The sequence below is a fragment of the Haplochromis burtoni genome, unplaced genomic scaffold (assembly GCF_018398535.1).
Source record: "Haplochromis burtoni strain Fernald_Lab_line unplaced genomic scaffold, NCSU_Asbu1 Contig_24, whole genome shotgun sequence".
NCBI classification, from domain to species: Eukaryota; Metazoa; Chordata; class Actinopteri; order Cichliformes; family Cichlidae; genus Haplochromis; species Haplochromis burtoni.
The window spans coordinates 208,262-228,243 of record NW_024582385.1 but is presented as its reverse complement, the minus strand read 5'-3'; the positions used below and the strand labels follow the sequence as shown (position 1 = coordinate 228,243).

Sequence of the window (19,982 nt, the reverse complement as noted above, 5' to 3'; positions counted from 1 at the left end):
AAAATCTTAAGGATTATAACTTTACTTATGCTCATCAAATTTGTGATGTACAAAATCATAAAAAAAAAGTGTAAATGTGAAAATACTTCTATATGTATGTGCGTGTGAACAAGAGAGGGTGGTGTGAGCAGACAGGCAGGTGGAGTGTGTATACCAACACGCACAGGGGGGAAAGAGACTCCAAGAAGCAGGCGGCAGGCCAGAGCAGGGGGAGGCTGAAGCAGAGGAGTCACAGTCAAATGCAACAAATCAAAACACATGCCAACACTACTGTACATCCATGTGCAATGAGATAGCAACAGCATTAATGATGTACTGAGACAGTGGAGAGCAAACGATGCACATTTTGAAACATGTACAAAGACATTCCACTTTTTAATCTGTGACTTATAATAATACTCCTGAGCCAAGATATTCTCGTTTAGTGTCCTGTAAATACTACAGTTGGCCATCTGCACGGTTTCAGGAAACAAAGACTTCAGCTTAGGGCTGTGCGATATGACCAAAATCTCATATTCCGATATAAGACATTTATCGTCCCGACAACCATATGTATCACAAAAATGTTACATTTTCTGTAAATTCTGTGAATCTCAGGCAACTTGGCTTGCGTGTTTCCAGCTGCGCGTCATGTAGCTGGAGTCGAGTGTTTTGACCGATGCGTGAAACCATACATTTTTAGACATAAGTTGTAACGGCCGCCGTTTTCTTTGTATTTATTACACGGCGTGCTGCGGGGAAAAGCCTGTTCTAACGTTTGAGTCTAAGGTTTATTTTGAGCACCTGACGGCTCTTTTTTGCTTATATTACAAAAATGGTTTTGAAATAATATTAAGATGCTCAAACAGAAAAACATTAAACACAAATATATAAAATATAACTATTTACAGAGAGACAGGAGTAAAAAGGACCCTTAAAGTGGAAGAGCCTCAGGGAGGAGGAGGAGAAAAAAAAAGAACATTGTTTCTGCCCTGGAGAGCTGCTGCCTCATCACAAAACTACTGATTGCTAGAATGAATGGCTTTGGCCGGACCCTTTGAACTGGGTCAGAGCATCACGTCACCAGGCTGATTGGTTGTCGCGGCGCGACTTGATGCTGGAGTTCAGATTTTTCCAACTCGAGCGGTAGACGCGATAAGCGCGAATGCACAGAATGCACCACACGAACTGCAGCGCGTATTTTACTTTGCACTTCAAACGCATCAGTTGCGCTACTTGGTTGTGCGAATCAGGCAGAAAAGCGTTTTCGCGACGCAAATCAACTTCTGAAGTTTCATCGTGCTCCTTCATTGACTTTACATGTAAACCTGAAGCTCTGGTCGCGTCTATCGCGTTCAGTGTGAACGCACCGTTAGGTCCTCGATTAGTTTTGACTGGTCCCAGATGGGCTACTTTAGCTCATACACTGAACAGAAACCCAATCATTGAAGAATTAATCAACAATAAGAGGAAAATCTGGTGTCTATATCAAAATCAAGTTCCTGACCACGTGCAGATACTCTGATATCAGATATAGGGCTCATGCAAAAAACAAAAACAACAAAAAACAGCAACAAGCATTGAGATATTACTTAAAAGCAAGGGAGTGGGACAGCAGGCACAGTCTAGCCTCGGACTGAACAGAGTGCTGTGTGTGCACTGCAACAAGATGCATTTGGTATTAGTCACAATCTGGAAGGATCAACAACATTATGCTTGATACTTGAGCTGCACATCAGATAACATGGGTATCGAAAAGCTCCAGAAAGCCCACAAGCAATAACCACCCTCTCTACTTTAACTTTATTTTTCTTCAATTTCTTCTTTTGTCTTGTGTCCTCACTTAATAGAGACGCCAGAATGAGGCTTTGGTATGGTTTGGAAAAGCAGCTCCACTTGCCCAACCCAATGCCAGCGGGCTGGCTGTGACGCTGAGTCATAGTGGTTGAATCAATGTTTAAATTTGGAGCATGTGATGTGGATTTATTCAAGACATCTTACAGCAATAGGATCTGAGCAGCTATTTCTGATGACAATGTTTAGCTCAAGCCGCTAAAAACACTGTCGAGTGCTCTCTTTGATTCTGAGAGGGTTTGTGTTATACACTTGTCTTTGACACTCTCTGGAGTGTGCTAAAGAGCTTATCTGTTTGCTCTGGACAGCAATAGATTAGCAGTTATTTGCAGAGGATTTGCATATGGCTGAGTCAATAAATCATGAGTAAAGGCCTCTTTCAGCTGATCATGTGTCAGAATTACAGGCTTCCTTTCACAGTAAAATCATAACCTGCTTATATATTAGACGTCTGTAACAGAGTTCTCATTGTTCCATTTCATTTTAGATTAAAAGTATCAACTACAATATTACCAACAAATATTTTTTCCCAAATCATATATATTTTAATAACCAAATCATTAAACTGACCCAAAGAGTCTGTTAGACCACTGCATGCACACTAATATATACCCAAAGTCAAATCACTCACCACAGATCGAACTCTTTCCTGAAACCTCAGCGATATCAGTGAGACATTAACCGCCATCAGTGATAACGCCCTTCTAACACATTTCCTGTTAATAGTTTAAGAGGAGAATAAGTACCTGGTTTTGGCACTGAGTTGGTCATGGACTGTGGCACTTTGTCATTTATGAGCTCCACACACTCACTGGGGAAGAAGCCAACCTGGAAAGAGTTACAGCACAGAGAGAGGTGGGAGGAAAGACAATCACATTTTAGAAGACAATAATGGCACCCAAGGGCGTAGAGATGTTAAGGAGTGGTTGCCATATCAGTTATATGATTCATGGCTGATTTTTACCATTTTGTCATCACGTTACATAAACACTTCCCTTCTAAACTGAAGCAAAACTCAGATAAAATCTTCACAGTGGGTCATTTAGGTTTGTAGCAGGTTTTACATTTGAATATGATCACATTAACTTTAATTAGCAAAAATAGACATTCAGGTTGCCCAAGGATACAAAAAAAACAAAACAAAACAGTGCAAATAATGTTAGCAGGTCAGACTACATGGCAGTCTGGAAAAAGTGGGATTCAAAAGGGTCTGTTTATGACTCAGACACACTCAGATTGAAAACAGGATGGCAAACCGCCTTGTTGGTTGATGACTGCACTGATTTTTTTCTGCATTTGCTGACCAATTGGAAGCAGTTATGGGATTCAACAATGAAGGGTGTTACATGCTCAGCCTCTGGGTGAATCCTTTCAATCACAAGGCAATTGCACACGTCACCTGGTGGGTGGCACTCTCTCCAAACGATGGCGGCCCAACTCTGACTTTATACATGCAGATAGACTGAGCAAAACTCATATACACATGTCAGTGTTAAAAAGGAACTAGAACCAGCTGGTTTCCAGCTGGATGCATTCTCACTGTATTCTTACTGAACATAAAAGCGAGGTTGCAGAGCACCTATAGTATCTTGCAATTAAACCAGCATCCTGGAGAAACCACGTCACCATTTCCCCAAAATTTCCCAGGTGTGGGACTAATAAAGGATTATCTTATCTTATTCGCAGGAATTTCACTTTCACTTTCAAATGTATTGAGCCCATTCAATCCCAACCAGCAATCTGACAGTGCTATCCCTCAGCCTCCTCGTACATACACCTAAGGTATCAATTTGAAACTCCTACATCACCTCGTTCAAGTTATCGACAATATCCTCCCATCAGCCTTTTACGGATGGGGGTAAAAGAAAAACAATACAATTGCAAGTTCATTGCACATCAACACTCCATTTGTACATAGTCACTGTGTTCCCAATTGTGACTGTAGTTTACAGAGCTACAAAGCCTGTAAAGAGGAATTAAAAGCCACCCAGTGTCAGAGCAGTGAAGTTTCAAAGACTGAATGCCATGTTGAGAGAAACTGTCATTAAGGATTTTACTGTGGGCCAGCCCAGGTGGACCAGACTGTGGAAACCAGTTAAATGTGCGTCAGAACCCTGATAGCAGAGTTTTGGACATGTTGCAGAAGCCTATGTGGCTAAGTGGCACAGTAGCCTATTCTAAATAAGATTCCCTGACGGAAAGGAGAAGGAAGGCTTCAATTCAGTGACAGGATAAAAAAGTAAGACCAACAACCATGAGCTCTGTTTTGTTGCTCTTAAATCTGAAAGAATGCGGACAGTAAGAAACAAAGCTTGCAAGCTAGTTAAAGCACACAACACCCTATGCTGTGACATGCAAACTAACATGCCTCCCTCTCCTCACACTCTCCTGCCTTCCTGCATCACTACCTGGTGTTTGAAATCCTCCAAGGGAGTTTTACTGTTCACTCGACATTTACTCTGCATATCTTTTTTTTTTTTTTTTTGAGGGGGGGGGCTGCTCTTTACCCATTATGGATTTTAACCTAAAGTTTACATTATACAATAAAACACAGGCCACTTCTGGCATCATCAACTGCCCCCTAGTGGTGGTGTCATCAGCCATCAGTTCTACCAAGACATCCTAGGTTTGAGTTTCACTTTGCTTTTACTGTTAACAAAGTTCAAATGTGATAAACTGAGTGAACCTTTCATTCATATAAAACATCTATAAGTATAGACCAGCCTACATGTGTTCAAGTGTTCAGAAACTCTGTAATCCAGAGGAAGCTAGCTATTTGTAGCTAGTTAAACATAAATGATCAGTAAACATCCTGCTAGGGCTGGACTGTTCACCAACATCACATAACCTTTAAAATATAGGTTCTCAAACTAAATGAGGAACAATTAGTTCCTCATCGCTGTAATCACAATAGGATCTGGTTATGGTCAGGAAGCAAAAACTATACATGTGGGTATGTGGGGATTGTTCCAGATCCTTTCATAGACATAAACTATCACACTGCAACCACTGTTGCCTGGGGTGTTGCATTTATTTGGACAGAGCCAGTCAGGAGAAGCAGCGGGGGTGATAATGTTGGGGGATCTGTCAAAAATAAAGACTTGTCAGGCAGAAGGTCGAGCTCGGCGTAAGGCAACATCTTCCAGCCGATGATGTGACCTATCAAAAACCTGGAAAAGCAACTGCTGTAAAATTAGTATTATAAACTTCCACATCGGGCTTTGGTGTCTTCTTTTAAGCGCATTAATTAAATAATTTCTAGATCATTTTCACTGTTTCACCAGTTAAGCACCACCAACGCAGCCCCCTGTTTGGCTTGAATGCTGGCCTCCTTTACACCTGAACACCCACTTAGCAAATCTTGCCCAGAGTGTTTTTTATACACTTGTCTGGGTAAAAGTTTCATACACACAAACACAGTGGACATACTGTTCTCCTGTGTTATTGATGACCTTCATTTCAAAATACAACTGTCGATTTAAGTGTTTTCTTAGACTGATAGGATTCATATTAAATAGTGATTAAGCAAGCTTTTTGACTAACTTCATCAGTATTGTGACTACTTTGACTGACAGGTATTTTAACTTGGGCAGCAGCAGCTGATTGGTACCTTACCTCCATTAACTGAACAGGACCTCCGCACTGCTTTTTATAGTGTTTATGCCTCTTACAATATTGCCTGCTCTTTAGTATATATTGTCCAACAGGTTTGTGCTTTCCGTGAGTGAAAACTAAGAAATTTTGAATGTGCCAATGCCCTCTTTATAACGCCAATTAGTTCAGTAGCCAATAAGAGCTAAGTGGATCCATGAAGCTGGAGCCAAATGCTATTAATATGGAAGCAGTTTGTTTAGTTAATGAAGTTTTAATGACATTTGTAGAATGACATAGGGCTTTAACAGTATGAACATGTGTCCAATAACAGCTATGCTAACAACACCATAGTATGCTCCATTTGATTACTTAGCAAATCAATTCTTTAAATTACTTTATGTGAATATTAGCATACAAAGTAATTTAAAAATGGAATGCCTAAGTTATTCTTTACATTATATATGCTAAGAATGGCATCACATATATTCTTACATTGCAGCTAAGAGACAGCTAGCTAATTCTGCCACTAGCAAAATTAAGTCTTAGTGTTAATGCTAGTTGGCTAGCTTGCTAACAGCTAATGCATTATACCTACTTGTGTACTAACTTATGTATAACATCAAACAGTCTTGATTTCAGGCATCAGTAAATCAATTGCACAAGGTAAATATACATGCTAACACTTGCTTCTTACAGTAACAGCCAACATATCGGGGTTAGCCAACTACACAACATGTATCTAGCATTGGTTGCTTTGTCTCATCAGTCAACTTAGACTCAATATAAACACTGACAATGTCCATTGCAGTTTTCTAACAGCTGTGGCTGCCAGGTTACACACAGCTCCTTTAACTTCATTTTTTTTAAAAACTTTATTTTTTATTCCTATTTATTCTATTTATCCCCTTTGTATATTTTATTTATATTTGTCTCTGTATTTATATATGTGTGTGTATGTGTGTATATATATATAACAATTCTGTAACTGTAACTTCGGTCGTTGCTGTGCTTTTTTTGGAAGTCGAATTTCCCAGAGGAACCCACCCGAGGGATTAATAAAGTTCTATCTTATCTTATCTTATCTTATCTTCAGTCATGTGCTGTTCATGGTTTTATCTTCTTTTTACGAAACATGCAATATTTTTAGTACCAAATCATGAGCATTATGCAGTGTGAGCAGTGTCATCAGAATCAGAATCATGAAAAAAGATAAAACCATGAACAGCACATGACTGACTATATATGCACACAGCGTAGGAATATGAATTAACTCAGATGCACCATGTAATCTCCCCCAAAGCTTCACATGAAGGTGGATTTGTATCTCCCTTTGCCTTTCAGCAGACTCTTAAATATTTGAAGTTTACTTTACAAAGAAGCTCCTTGTCCTTGAAAACCTCAAATACAAGTCATATCAAAAGTTTAAAGCCAGAGGGAAAGAACGTGCGAGTTTGTTTCAACGTGCTTTGTGAGCAGCGTACCTGAAAACCATGCTTGCCCCTCCACCATGTGGTGTCCTCTTTAGGGGGCATGTCAATCACAGACACGATGTCGCCAACCTGCAGAGAGTAACAAGCTGACATCAATGATTGTTATAACTGAAACGACAATACATCTAAGCTGACTTCCTCTTACAAGTGCATATTTAGTAAGGATTGTTTAGAGCTGAAAAGCTTGTCTTGAAAGACAAAAAAACAAACACCTACTCAGTTTTCATATTTATTTACTGGTAATATCTGGACTGAAGGCATCTTTATTGCTGTTTCAGTTTGTTTTCCTCTTGTATCACCATCTGTGTAACATTAACTGCTACAAAGCCAGTTTAAAAAATAGGTGTAAAGAATTCACTCTCATATTTTGACACAGAGTAAGTGAGAGTGTGCGCTAATACTAGTCATCGACAAAACAAGCATTCATAAGCTGTTAGCTCTATCAGGGTTTTGCCCCAGTAACACAGCATGGGTCTACTAAGAATTTTAAGGTGTAAGTCACTGGACAGTCACTTTTTACTGTTTAGGGAATCAGCATGTAGAAATCTTTATTTCCAGAATTTAATACAGCTTAAAAAAAAAGTTTGAAACTCCAGTACAGCTTTTGGAGAGGGAGCAGTCACATGCTGTTGTAATAAAAGTGATTGTGAATGACCATGGCAGACCCAAACATGCTTTGCAGCATACTTTATTTCTCGCACACACGGTTGCTGTAACAGTACACTCAACGGCTGCAGCTCTCCTGCTGCCAGCCGTACGCATCAACACCAAACACAGGACCCAGTGCAATATTTAAGTCGGCGGGGCATGATTGCAGATGCCGTGCAGGTGCGTCCGCCTTCCCTGCACGGCATCGCAGAACACACCCCGCCACCGTGATTTATCTTACATCATACAAAGTTACACCAGTTAGTCAGAGATAAATGAAAGCAAAGCAACAATAGACTACACTGAGTTACTGAAGCTAATGACACAGAGACAACTCTCTACATATATGTATATTTGTCCTTTAAAGACAACATCCATACATCTTCTGCTTAACTGGGGTGTTGCAGGGGCAGCAGCCTATGCAGGGAAACCCAGACCTCCCTCTCCCCAGCCGTCACCTCCCACCAAGCAATAGAATCTCTCTAATGTCTCCTAGGTCTATCTGTGGCCTCCTCCTGGTAGGCACCTCACACAGAAAGCACCCAGGAGGCATCTTAGTCAGATGCAAGAACCACCTTGTTGCAGTGCTATAGGGAAAACAAGTATTAACCATATTAACCTGCCTAAACATGTTTCATCGCCAACCTTTGGATCATCTCTGTATCAGGGACTTTCTCCTGGCAGCAAGCTAATGAAGCTGAGGCTTGTGTGTGATGCCTCGCCCCATCAGTAACCTAACTGTTCTCCACAGCACTTTGATGGCTCAAGCTTCCTGGAGCTCCCTCTTCTGTGTGTGCTAGTGAAGGAGCTGATATTAACAGAATGATTCACAACCATCAGGTTCTGTGGAAGCCATTGCCCAGACTTTTATATGGCAACGGCTACAAGGAGTCACAAATGAGAGCTGGGTGCAGTGGACAAAAACAGAAAGTACATCATGTTCCCCCATCTCTATTCTCTATAAACGCTCATGTATGTGACATGGTTGAAGCTACAGATCTGTTTCTATTAAAAAGGAAAAAGGCGTGACCGTCACCTCAAAGGACAGCTCGTCTGAGGCCTGGGCTGTGTAGCGCTTTATGACATGAGCAGCAGCAATTGCTGGAACATTGATGGACGATTCTTCGTGAACCAGCAGATGATTCCCCTTATTGTCCACCTGATGAAAACACAAACCCAAAACGTACATGTCAGGTTAACAGAAGCAGCCATCAGCTAACAAATGCTAATATAAGAGTGCACTAAATATGTTTCTATTGGTGCTTCCAGACTGAAAATGTGTAAGGGTACAAAGACAACCTGCAGGGCTTAAGTTACAATTGATAGGAATAAATTAATACCTATGAATGTTTGAAGTCCCTGATAATATTTACTTTATCTATATCAATAAATACTAGATGGTTATGTGTAACTTCAGCAGTCCTTTAGTTAAATTATTCTTTTACAGGAAGTGTATTTACCTCCATCCACGTGAGGGCAGGCCCACAATTGATCTTGTTGTCAGCAATTGCTGAGAGCCGGGAGAGGTAAGCCAACAACATCTGGGAAACTGACTAAACATGGACAAAAACACAGAGAGCAGTTAGTGTCATTACATTTACTTCACAATAGTGCCATTTACTAGTGCAACAATTCATTACAAACACAGTAAATTTCAAAGTCTGCTGCCAAAACAAGTCATTATAGTTAAAGATCCCTTTTAATGGTTTAAAGTCTGCTTGCTTTTGCTATGTGTTCACAAAGGCAGCACATTTTCCAGCTAATGATGAGGTCTGCATAATAGCACACAAACAACTTGAAATGACTTTAGCTCTGACCTAATGTTACAAGGGATATTTAGCTTTATAGTTTCTGGTACCACAATTCCCCAAATTGAGACATTATAAAACAGTAAAACTTTGATCAGCAGAATGTTTGAGATCAAAGTTCTGTCATGTAAAACATGTAAACCACGGCTTCCTACTATCGATATTAATGCCTCATGACAATGAATTCTAAGGGCGATCGTGGCTCAAAGAGTTGGCAGTTCGTCTTGTAACCAGAAGGTTGCCGGTTCGAGCCCCGGCTCGGACAGTCTCAGTCATTGTGTCCTTGGGCAAGACACTTCACCTGCTGCCTACTGGTGTTGGCCAGAGGGGCCGATGGTGCGATATGGCAGCCTCGCTTCTGTCAGTCTGCGCCAGGGCAGCTGTGGATACAACTGTAGCTGCCTCCACCAGTGTGTGAATGTGAGAGTGAATGAATAGTGGAATTGTAAAGCGCTATATAAATGCAATCCATTATTATTATTATTATTCTCTGATCTAAGCTTGAGTCTGGCTCAGAATACTGATAAAAGTCTGTAACAGCAAGACTACAAATCACTTTGGGATTTAAGCCATACAGGTTTCCACAAATCTACAGTTTCTGCATACATAATGTAAAAATAATAAGCCTAGAGGGTGTTGATCAAAATAAGGCACTGATTTTGCTCACAGTCCCTGGATGCTCCAATACCTCAGACTGATCAGTCAGACTGTCCAATCGAGGCAGCTCAGGCAGCTGTGAGAAGCGTCGGTCGTAGATGCAGAGGTGCAGGTGTTTGTCCAGGACACGAAAATCCTCATAGCTGCGCTTCACAATCCAACTTCGACCCTTCGGAACAATGCAAGCGTAACCGCCAAAAAGAAGAGAGAACACAAACAGTTGACTGAAGGGATACATATTTCTATTAAATTGGGCTAAGGTTAAATTCAAATGATAAAAAGCAGAGCTTAGCTGTCAGATACAACATAAGCTTGAGAGTAGGAAACATTTTACATGCAATTTGCAACAAATGATAAAGAGTTCTTATATATGTAGCACTTCATTGTTTGTCTTGTTAGAGTTTAAAAGGCCAAGTCTGTACACTGTTTTACAAACGTTCCTCATAAACAGACTGATAAAACATGGAAACAAATTATCTGTTCCTCTAAATCAATGGAAGAGTATCTAAGATTTAAAAAAATGTTTTAAAAAATCTAAAAAGGGGCTCAGGTCGCCCACAGATTTGTCTACTTTGTATTAAAAAGTAATCACTGATCATCGACACCTTATCCAGCCCTCGCTTGTAGAATAAACAATAGAATAATTTTGTTCTCAAACCACTAAATTAAATCTAACTTAAATAACAGTTGCTCAGTGTATTGGCTATTTCTGTTTTAAACAACAAGAAACCTCAAAAACCCTCTCAGAGAAACTAGTGTTCAAAAAAAGTCTTCTGCTTTGATCTGGCCTAGAAAAACTGTCTTTGAGGCAAGGACTTGCACGAGTGGGACTGCAGTGCAACACTCAGCCCACTGATTCCAGTGCTGTTTTAAAGAGCTGGCTGGGAGAGATGCCACTGGGAGAGCTCTGTTGGCTTGGGGAACTCTATGCTTCCCTGTCCCACTTACAGATGCTTCTCCAAGTTAACCCACCTATCTGGGTTTGTGGAACTGAAACTGTCTCACTGCTGTGCTTGTTGTTTGTTTGGGGTTAGGGTTAGTGTAGATTTAGCAGTAATTCCAATGACTTTAAGTAGTTACAATTTCCAAGTGCCCCGCCACATACTTGTGTGCCATTGCCATGGTGCTGCAAATGGAAGATAATCTGTACATTTGAATGCATGAAACTGGTTTGCATGTCTGTTTGTTTGCTGTACTTCATGCATCTGGTTGAATCCAGCTGTGTAAAGATTTGTAAATTTTCAATTAATTTTAAATAAAATCAGTGCTTTTCTTAAATTTAGCCAATTAGCTTTGAAATTTAGATTTTTCAGTCAAAGTAAAAAAATAAAAATACTCCATAAAAAAATGCAACAACCCATTTCTAGTTCTTTCTGAAAATGAGTCGAAGGATTTAAACTGTGAAGCCTTCCTTCCCACATTCTTCAAATCACTCTCCCAGCTGTGGCATTCATCCACAGCTCTTTTCATTTCCTACATAACTTTGATTTCTTTCAGATAACAGCATAGGCATTTCAGAAATGACCTGTTGAGAGGGAGAAGTCTGCTGATATCTCAACAGGTGCTATTCTACATTTGAGGTGTATGTGTTCGGCTAAACAGGAGCCTATGTGGTTTGTGCATCGTTATACAACTTTTTAAGTGTGTCTTATAATTTGAGTGACTGCAGTACAAAGAATAAATAAATAAATAAATAAATAAGTTCAGGTTTGTATGAAGCTAATATCTCCATCAAGCTAGTCCCCACACAGTGCCTCAAAGCACAGGACTGACCAGACCAACAATAGTTGCTCAGCAACCACCCAACTTGCCAAATATCATCTGATTCTCAAAAATTAGATTGAAAAGTTGCCATTTTGACATAGTGGAGAAGACTTGGCATACATTACTGAAGTTTATCTAAAAAAAATAATTGAATGGGAACTTTAGAAGTTGATCCAAAATGACAAGGAATACTTCATCACTGTGCAAAGTTAGAGACAACAACAGTCAAATTTAAAGCAAGTATAATTTATTGGTTTTATATCAGTGTAGTCACTACACTTTCTCACAGCATGTGCCACCGGCAGATGGAATGATGGATGATATTGAGACTGAAAGACGGCACAGAAACAGCAGCAGCTCAGGAACAAGCCTGTCAGTAAAGTATGTGCTGAGTATGGCCTAGAAATCACAAGGTCAAAATGAAATGTGCCCCCTAGGGTGGTTGAGAATGACCAAGCTAAGATCATGTGGGACTTCCAGATAGAGATGGACAAACTGGTGATGGCACTTAGGGCAAGTGGTTCCAGCAGATCCCATCGACAACATCTGAGATCTCTGTCCAGAACACTGCAGTCCTGGGAACAGCTAAGATGCTATGCAGGACCCTCAAGCTCCCGGGCCTCTGGTAGAGGACCCGAGCTTGAACAATAAAGACTTCCCACAGCCAAGTTTGTTTTTTGTTTTACATACACACACTAATGCACCACCAATGCACAGGAGTTTGCAGTCTTACCTGGCAGTAAATATGAACCAAGTACACCAGCTCCTTAGATTCATAGCCATTCCGCGTCACTTCGCTTTGTTCATCGCCAAGGGACAGCTGAAAAACAGAGAGAAGGTCTGAGGCATTCGATGAGCATAACATGGGTTACTTCAAGCAACTGTGGTTCTTTAAATATGATTAAAAAGTATTGGTTTATCTTGCCTTGTTTTATCACATGCATCTCTGCCTGACATATGTGACAAACGCAGGCTCATGAATGGTTTCAGGAGTAGTTTTGTGGGCTTGGGCCATATCAAAGTGCCATCCACACACAAACTTGTAATAGTAGACCTCGGTCCTCAGTTAACGGAAGTCAGTTCATTTCTTTTTCTAACGTTACATCTTTCTCTATAGAGAACTGCTTTGGCATGATGAACTACAGAAGCACCAGTGACCTGCTGAGCTACACTCAAGGCTCTGCCCCATATATTAGGATGGCCGACCAGCCCCTCCATACTTATTCTAAGCACGTTTTTCGGTGCCCAAGCAAGTAGGGAAGTTTTGTTGAAATGCTTCACTCTCTTATCAAAAAAAACAGGGATTCATTAATGCTTGGTTACCAGGGTAACCCCAGTTCTCTGAAGACCCAGCTCCACTTGCATGACCAGTCATGGACGCTCTACTACCACTATGCCTGTTTAATATACACACCAGTCACTTCAAGAACACTCCCTCATTTCTTAAAGAACAAAGGACATTGTTTGCATTGCATGAAAACACACAGATCTATGGACATCTGTCTGAACGTGACCCACAGCTGATGGACTTTTTTGTGGTTGAGCATCCACTCCCCGTACAGTGGTTTCCCTCTGGAGAGCAAATCTGCTCTGGTGTTCAACACACCAGGAACATGAGTCGGCAGGAGGTGCTTGCTGCTCCACATAATCAGACAGAAAGAAAGCTTGTGTAATGTCATGAAACAAGTGCATCCCTGACAGTTTATACAGGGAGTGCAGAATTATTAGGCAAATGAGTATTTTGTCTACATCATCCTCTTCATGCATGTTGTCTTACTCCAAGCTGTATAGGCTCGAAAGCCTACTACCAATTAAGCATATTAGGTGATGTGCATCTCTGTAATGAGAAGGGGTGTGGTCTAATGACATCAACACCCTATATCAGGTGTGCATAATTATTAGGCAACGTCCTTTCCTTTGGCAAAATGGGTCAAAAGAAGGACTTGACAGGCTCAGAAAAGTCAAAAATAGTGAGATATCTTGCAGAGGGATGCAGCAGTCTCAAAATTGCAAAGCTTCTGAAGCGTGATCATCGAACAATCAAGCGTTTCATTCAAAATAGTCAACAGGGTCGCAAGAAGCGTGTGGAAAAACCAAGGCGCAAAATAACTGCCCATGAACTGAGAAAAGTCAAGCGTGCAGCTGCCAAGATGCCACTTGCCACCAGTTTGGCCATATTTCAGAGCTGCAACATCACTGGAGTGCCCAAAAGCACAAGGTGTGCAATACTCAGAGACATGGCCAAGGTAAGAAAGGCTGAAAGACGACCACCACTGAACAAGACACACAAGCTGAAACGTCAAGACTGGGCCAAGAAATATCTCAAGACTGGTTTTTCTAAGGTTTTATGGACTGATGAAATGAGAGTGAGTCTTGATGGGCCAGATGGATGGGCCCGTGGCTGGATTGGTAAAGGGCAGAGAGCTCCAGTCCGACTCAGACGCCAGCAAGGTGGAGGTGGAGTACTGGTTTGGGCTGGTATCATCAAAGATGAGCTTGTGGGGCCTTTTCGGGTTGAGGATGGAGTCAAGCTCAACTCCCAGTCCTACTGCCAGTTTCTGGAAGACACCTTCTTCAAGCAGTGGTACAGGAAGAAGTCTGCATCCTTCAAGAAAAACATGATTTTCATGCAGGACAATGCTCCATCACACGCGTCCAAGTACTCCACAGCGTGGCTGGCAAGAAAGGGTATAAAAGAAGAAAAACTAATGACATGGCCCCTTGTTCACCTGATCTGAACCCCATTGAGAACCTGTGGTCCATCATCAAATGTGAGATTTACAAGGAGGGAAAACAGTACACCTCTCTGAACAGTGTCTGGGAGGCTGTGGTTGCTGCTGCACGCAATGTTGATGGTGAACAGATCAAAACACTGACAGAATCCATGGATGGCAGGCTTTTGAGTGTCCTTGCAAAGAAAGGTGGCTATATTGGTCGCTGATTTGTTTTTGTTTTGTTTTGAATGTCAGAAATGTATATTTGTGAATGTGGAGATGTTATATTGGTTTCACTGGTAAAAATAAATAATTGAAATGGGTATATATTTGTTTTTTGTTAAGTTGCCTAATAATTATGCACAGTAATAGTCACCTGCACACACAGATATCCCCCTAAAATAGCTCAAATTAAAAACAAACTAAAAACTACTTCCAAAAACATTCAGCTTTGATATTAATGAGTTTTTTGGGTTCGTTGAGAACATGGTTGTTGTTCAATAATACAATTATTCCTCAAAAATACAACTTGCCTAATAATTCTGCACTCCCTGTATACACCACCACTGTTGCATTCTGTCCTGACCGAGACATGACAATTTTTCAGGAGCAGCAAGAAATAGAGACCATGGTTCCCTTGGGAAACAGAGCAATGTGCAGGAAAATTTTCTTCATGCAACCTCTCGATAGAAAACCCTGAAAAGAAACTGTTCATTTCAAGGTCCAGATATTTAATATTCAGAGTGGGAGACGGCACACTCTTGATACAATTGATGATGAAAATCAAGCCAGACAGGCTGCATAATAGTGCCTGGGTGTTTTTCTCCAGTGCCTCTTCACACATACTAGAAAATCTTTCAAATATACAAACACACTGAGCCCTGCCGCCTGCCAAGGGTTCAGAGTTGCCTTAACATACTTGGAGAAAACCCCAAGGGTGAGTGCCAGTCTGAAAAAGAGGGTCTGCTATTCTTAGACTATGCCCTAAAGGGCATTCAAAATTATGAATTTGTATTTGCTGAAGTGAGAATTGAGGGAACATAAATCCATTTAGGTATCCGTTCATTATCTTTTCCAGTGCATTGCTTCCTGCCCTTCAGCCTACAAGAGAAGAAACTTTGCTGTCCAAAGCCCTTTCAGCTCCCCCTGAACCCAATGAACATGCCGTGCTATTGAAACTGGATGGTTTCATTGCAAACTGTAACCTCTGGCAATGCATGTCATGCTCTTTGGTCCAGGACCACTCTAATGATCTTCACAGGAAAGAAAGTGAGTACCTGGTGTGGAACCAGGGGCTATTATAAAAGGGGGAGGGGGATCCCATGTCCTTGAAGTGATTGGTCTGTTTTAGAAAGATGTGGTGGTAGTGGAGCTTCTGTTATTGGTTACGCCACAAGGTGCTTCCCATAGTGAGATACTGAGTGTGGTTGCAAAGAGAACCAGAGGTTCTTTTTCAGTGTTTCTTTATGGGAATGTAGCTCACTCCTGGATTGCGTCAGCAGTCCTAAAGCTAAGCTCCAGTACTTCTCAGGATCTCAAGCTGGACCCGAGATACAACATCTGTCAGACAAATTAAAACAACTGATGTAAATTATGATCCTGGAAATAAAAGGATATAATGATAATTAAAGTTATGAGCTCCAAGTGAACAGAGGCAACGGCCAACATGCTGATGGAATATAGTAGGTGCTCGCTAAGAGCAAAGTACTCTATTGGGGTGATATGGTACCATCAGGTAGCCAAATATCTTATAGGAGCTAAATTTGCAAAAATCACATGAAAAGTGTGTAAGAACAGCCTAACACTAGAAACGGTATTCACCAAATTTATAGCACATGTTGTCATATCATCTGGCACTAGGTCTTGTATGCAGAGACACCTCATAATTGGGGTCTTCCAGTGCACATTGCCACTATGACATAATTTGCGTAGCCATGGTGACAGGTTGCCATCCCACCAGTCTATTCTGAGGCATGGAAGACTGGTTGAACAGATTTAATTGTTCAAAACCGCACGTCTTTGTGTTCAACATACTGTTATTGTCTCTTCTTTGATACTAGCCATTTAATGAAACAGCCTCATGTGGTTTCCCAATCCCTCTTTTATACCAGTGATACAAAGAAAAGTTGAACAGGTGTTTTAATCTTGCATTATATAAGAGCTGGTGCTTTTGAACCTGCTCTATTTCCCATAGGAGAAGCTATCGTGTCAGATAGTTGTGCTAATGTTTGCAATCACTGGCTCCACTGCAGAGATTCAGGAAGTTCAGAACTTAAAAAAAGCATTTTCAGGGCAGCCCATCCATCCATCTATGAATCATTTGTCTCCACGTCAGAATAAAAATAAATACAGAACATAAAGAATTAATATATATTCATTACATTCTGTACTTGCAAAGGTGAATGAATACCAGGTCAATGCCATTATGTGTCACTTCTATTCTCCCCAAATCTATGCCTGGTCTTTGGTTGCCAGTCTACCGCAGGGAGGTTTGGTTGCTGATTTATTGATAGGAATTAGTTGTACGACTGAGAAAACTGAAAAAGTTTGCAGACACTCTTATTTTAAATAAAAAAAGTGATTACATTTTGTAAAATACAAATAAAAAAAACAACAAATTTTTAACTTTTGTATTGTTTAACTGTGAAATTGTGAAAGAGTAAGTGACCCGCTCATGAAACATTTTTATCTTCTATCCCATTTGCTGCATCATTATGTTAGATCTGCATTTTGTGTTAACACAAACAAAAGTTCTGCTTTCACAACAGCAGACATAAAAACTGAGATCGAGGGTATTTATGTGCTGTGTGGGTCCACTAAACAGAGCCTGTCGGAACAATGTCATTGTGCCAGTGAGGGGGACGAAAACACATGGAAGTGTTCTGGATCCCATTAAAGCAAGTTTGATTTAATACAGTTGTTGAATATTGACTGGTCAGCCTCGAAAGAGGGAAACAGAAGACAGGAAACAGCCATGGTTAGCTGGTTAGCGCCACTTAACTTTCAAAATAAAAGCAAGGGAATTGTTTACAAGTAAAGCATTGAAAAGGATAAAAGCTAATAAAACAAAAACAAATTGAACTGTACTTGGAAGTTAATACCCAAAAACACAGCGATGCACTTTTGGAACAAGTCCACAGGAGAAAGAGGTCCCAAACGTGGATGGGACGTGGAGAAATTTTCAACTGTTTTTTAAAAAAAAAAATCTACTAAAAGTGTTCATGTTAACATCAGCATTTAATGTTTTTCATGATAGTAAAGTAAAATGCTACCTTCGATTAACCTGTTAACATCAGGGAGTCAGAACTAAACAAAAGAAGAGTATTTCTGTCAATACTTTTGATCTTGGATTGTTAGCATTGATTAGCATGATTCAATATCATGTAAAAATACAACTCAAGTGAAAAACAGCAACAAAAATCTAGAGAAGAGGTGGTGATGGGCACAAAAAGAGAGATTGCGGGTACCCAAAGACAAAGAAGGCTGCATGCAACTGTTACAGTAAAACCAATAGATGTCAGTAGTTAATCCTAGTTACAGTGGCTGCTGTAGGACCAACAGCTCTGGCTGACAACAACGGGAATCAATGAGCTCGTTTACGCACATTTTCGTATGTTTAAACCTGACTTCAGTTCAGGAGATCAGGCTTGAGGTGAGGAGGAGGAAGAGGATGACAATTTATCCAAAAACTGGTCACGTTCTCCCTTTCCTTTGTGTTTTCTCTGCTTTAGTTAAGGAAAGCCTCCTTAGATGATAAAGCATAGATATGATCCTATATGTTTCGAGTCAGACGATGCAGAATCTGGCTAATCACCTGGCCTCACAGAAATCATCTGAGGCTGATGCAAGTTTTGGTTTTCCAGGTTTTTGATTATCAGGAAATACTTAGTTTGCTAAGTAATAAATTGGCAAAGTTATCACGAACTGGGCTGATGGTGTGAATGGCGTGTCACCGGCTGCTCACACTGCTTAAAAACACACAAACAACACACAAAAACAACATAAAAACCCATCTAAAGTCCAGCTGCTCAGTGGTGACTGGACCAGGGTGAGACGTGGTATTGATCTACTGGCTTTTAAAAAGTATTTTGGTCTGGACTGCACACATGGACCAATCGATAAAACAGGCTGTTATCAACTTAGAACTAGGACACTAGTGTCACCAGTATGACTGTATCGTCTAACCTGACAACGTTTTTAGTGTTTATAAATGATTCATCAATGTCATTATCAAAGTATTCTTTATTTTGAAGATTTGTTTTTTTTCATGATCTGCTGATCACAATCTGACAAAAAACAGAAAATGCAGGAAGTGTGAAAGCACTGCTGCAAATTTAAAAGCCGCCTTTTGGATAAGTTCAGTTTACTTGATGGAGGTTCTACTTCCTTAGAAGTGGCAGTTATACATATGAGGTCATTCTTTATCCTATCCAACCCCATAATACTGCTCCATGCAGTCTTTTGTCTTAGTGACTTTTATGTGACTGTTACTGTCAGGGTTTGTTTGGTAAAGTTGTTTCTCAGCAATAAAAAGAAAAGACATGAGGTCATTCAATCCATCAGGTACTGGCTTTTTAAACAAAAGCCATTTTGTCTGGTTTCTGGCTTCTTTCAGTTTTTGTGTATTTTGCGTTCACTGTTTATTTCAATTTATTGCTGTGCTTGTATGTATTTGTTATTACTGATTGCTGTGTATAAGCCAAATTGCCTCTCAGGGACATTAAAGTGCTACTCTGCTCTGCTCTTAAGCAAGTGGTGTGTATGTGTGATTATAAGTTGTTCCACATGATGTTGCTGAGCATCAATATTTTGCACCCAGAGTTCTTTTGGAAATGCTTCAGGGTGCAGTCACTGTGGAACTTTTTGATTTAGCAATATCCGAGTGTGTTGTCATGCAAACTGTGGGACTCCATCCAGCACACGAAAGGCTCTGTGCTGTTTCTGCAATACATTTATGTGCATGTGAACGGTTACGACTCAATTTGGGATGATGAGGAACTTTCTGGTCACAAAACACTTAAAGGTTAAAAAAAAATGTTACGTAAAGAAGATGATACTGTGAACAAAGAGAACATCATGCCTCTCAGTGGCAATCTCAGGATCACCTTGATTGTGGCAGGGATATACATACAGCAGCTAATATTACCTGAGAAACAAACAATACTGCAAAGTAATGCCAGCACAGCAATAGCAGGGTTACAATAAGTCACAGAGGCTTATGTAGCTAAAATCTATTGTATAGCAAATCAAGGCCGGTAAAAAGAGGAATAAACTCCAAGCTTAGAGTCAGATCTGTTGGGTTTGAAGCCAGAATACTAACATGCTCAGAAAATAACACAAAGTAAACACAAAGCGAAGGATTTCTTAACTTCCAGGCAGCTGTCACATAAACCACAACAATAAAATCTGACTGGTGAATTGAATATATTGATGATCTGTTCTGCTGGGAAACCTCGGGTCCTGTGATTCATGTG

The 19,982-nt window shown here is 40.5% G+C and overlaps 1 protein-coding gene across 8 annotated transcripts in view; it reads right to left on the bottom strand.

The window, feature by feature from the left end:
* Nucleotides 1–19,982, bottom strand: part of arhgap32b (Rho GTPase activating protein 32b) — a 118,213-nt gene that overhangs the window by 25,499 nt on the left and 72,732 nt on the right. For 2 of the 8 annotated variants that reach the window (XM_042218809.1, XM_042218810.1), the window contains exons 6-12: nt 12,528–12,614; nt 10,041–10,199; nt 9,026–9,118; nt 8,602–8,724; nt 6,909–6,986; nt 2,580–2,661; nt 165–215 (exon numbers count right to left, since the gene is read on the bottom strand). In XM_042218809.1, coding sequence (XP_042074743.1) covers nt 165–215; nt 2,580–2,661; nt 6,909–6,986; nt 8,602–8,724; nt 9,026–9,118; nt 10,041–10,199; nt 12,528–12,614 — 673 coding nt within the window. Of the gene's footprint in view, nt 1–164; nt 216–2,579; nt 4,308–6,908; nt 6,987–8,601; nt 8,725–9,025; nt 9,119–10,040; nt 10,200–12,527; nt 12,615–19,982 lie in introns of those variants that run through there. The other 6 variants (XM_042218811.1, XM_042218815.1, XM_042218813.1 and 3 more) reach the window with 4 other exon arrangements.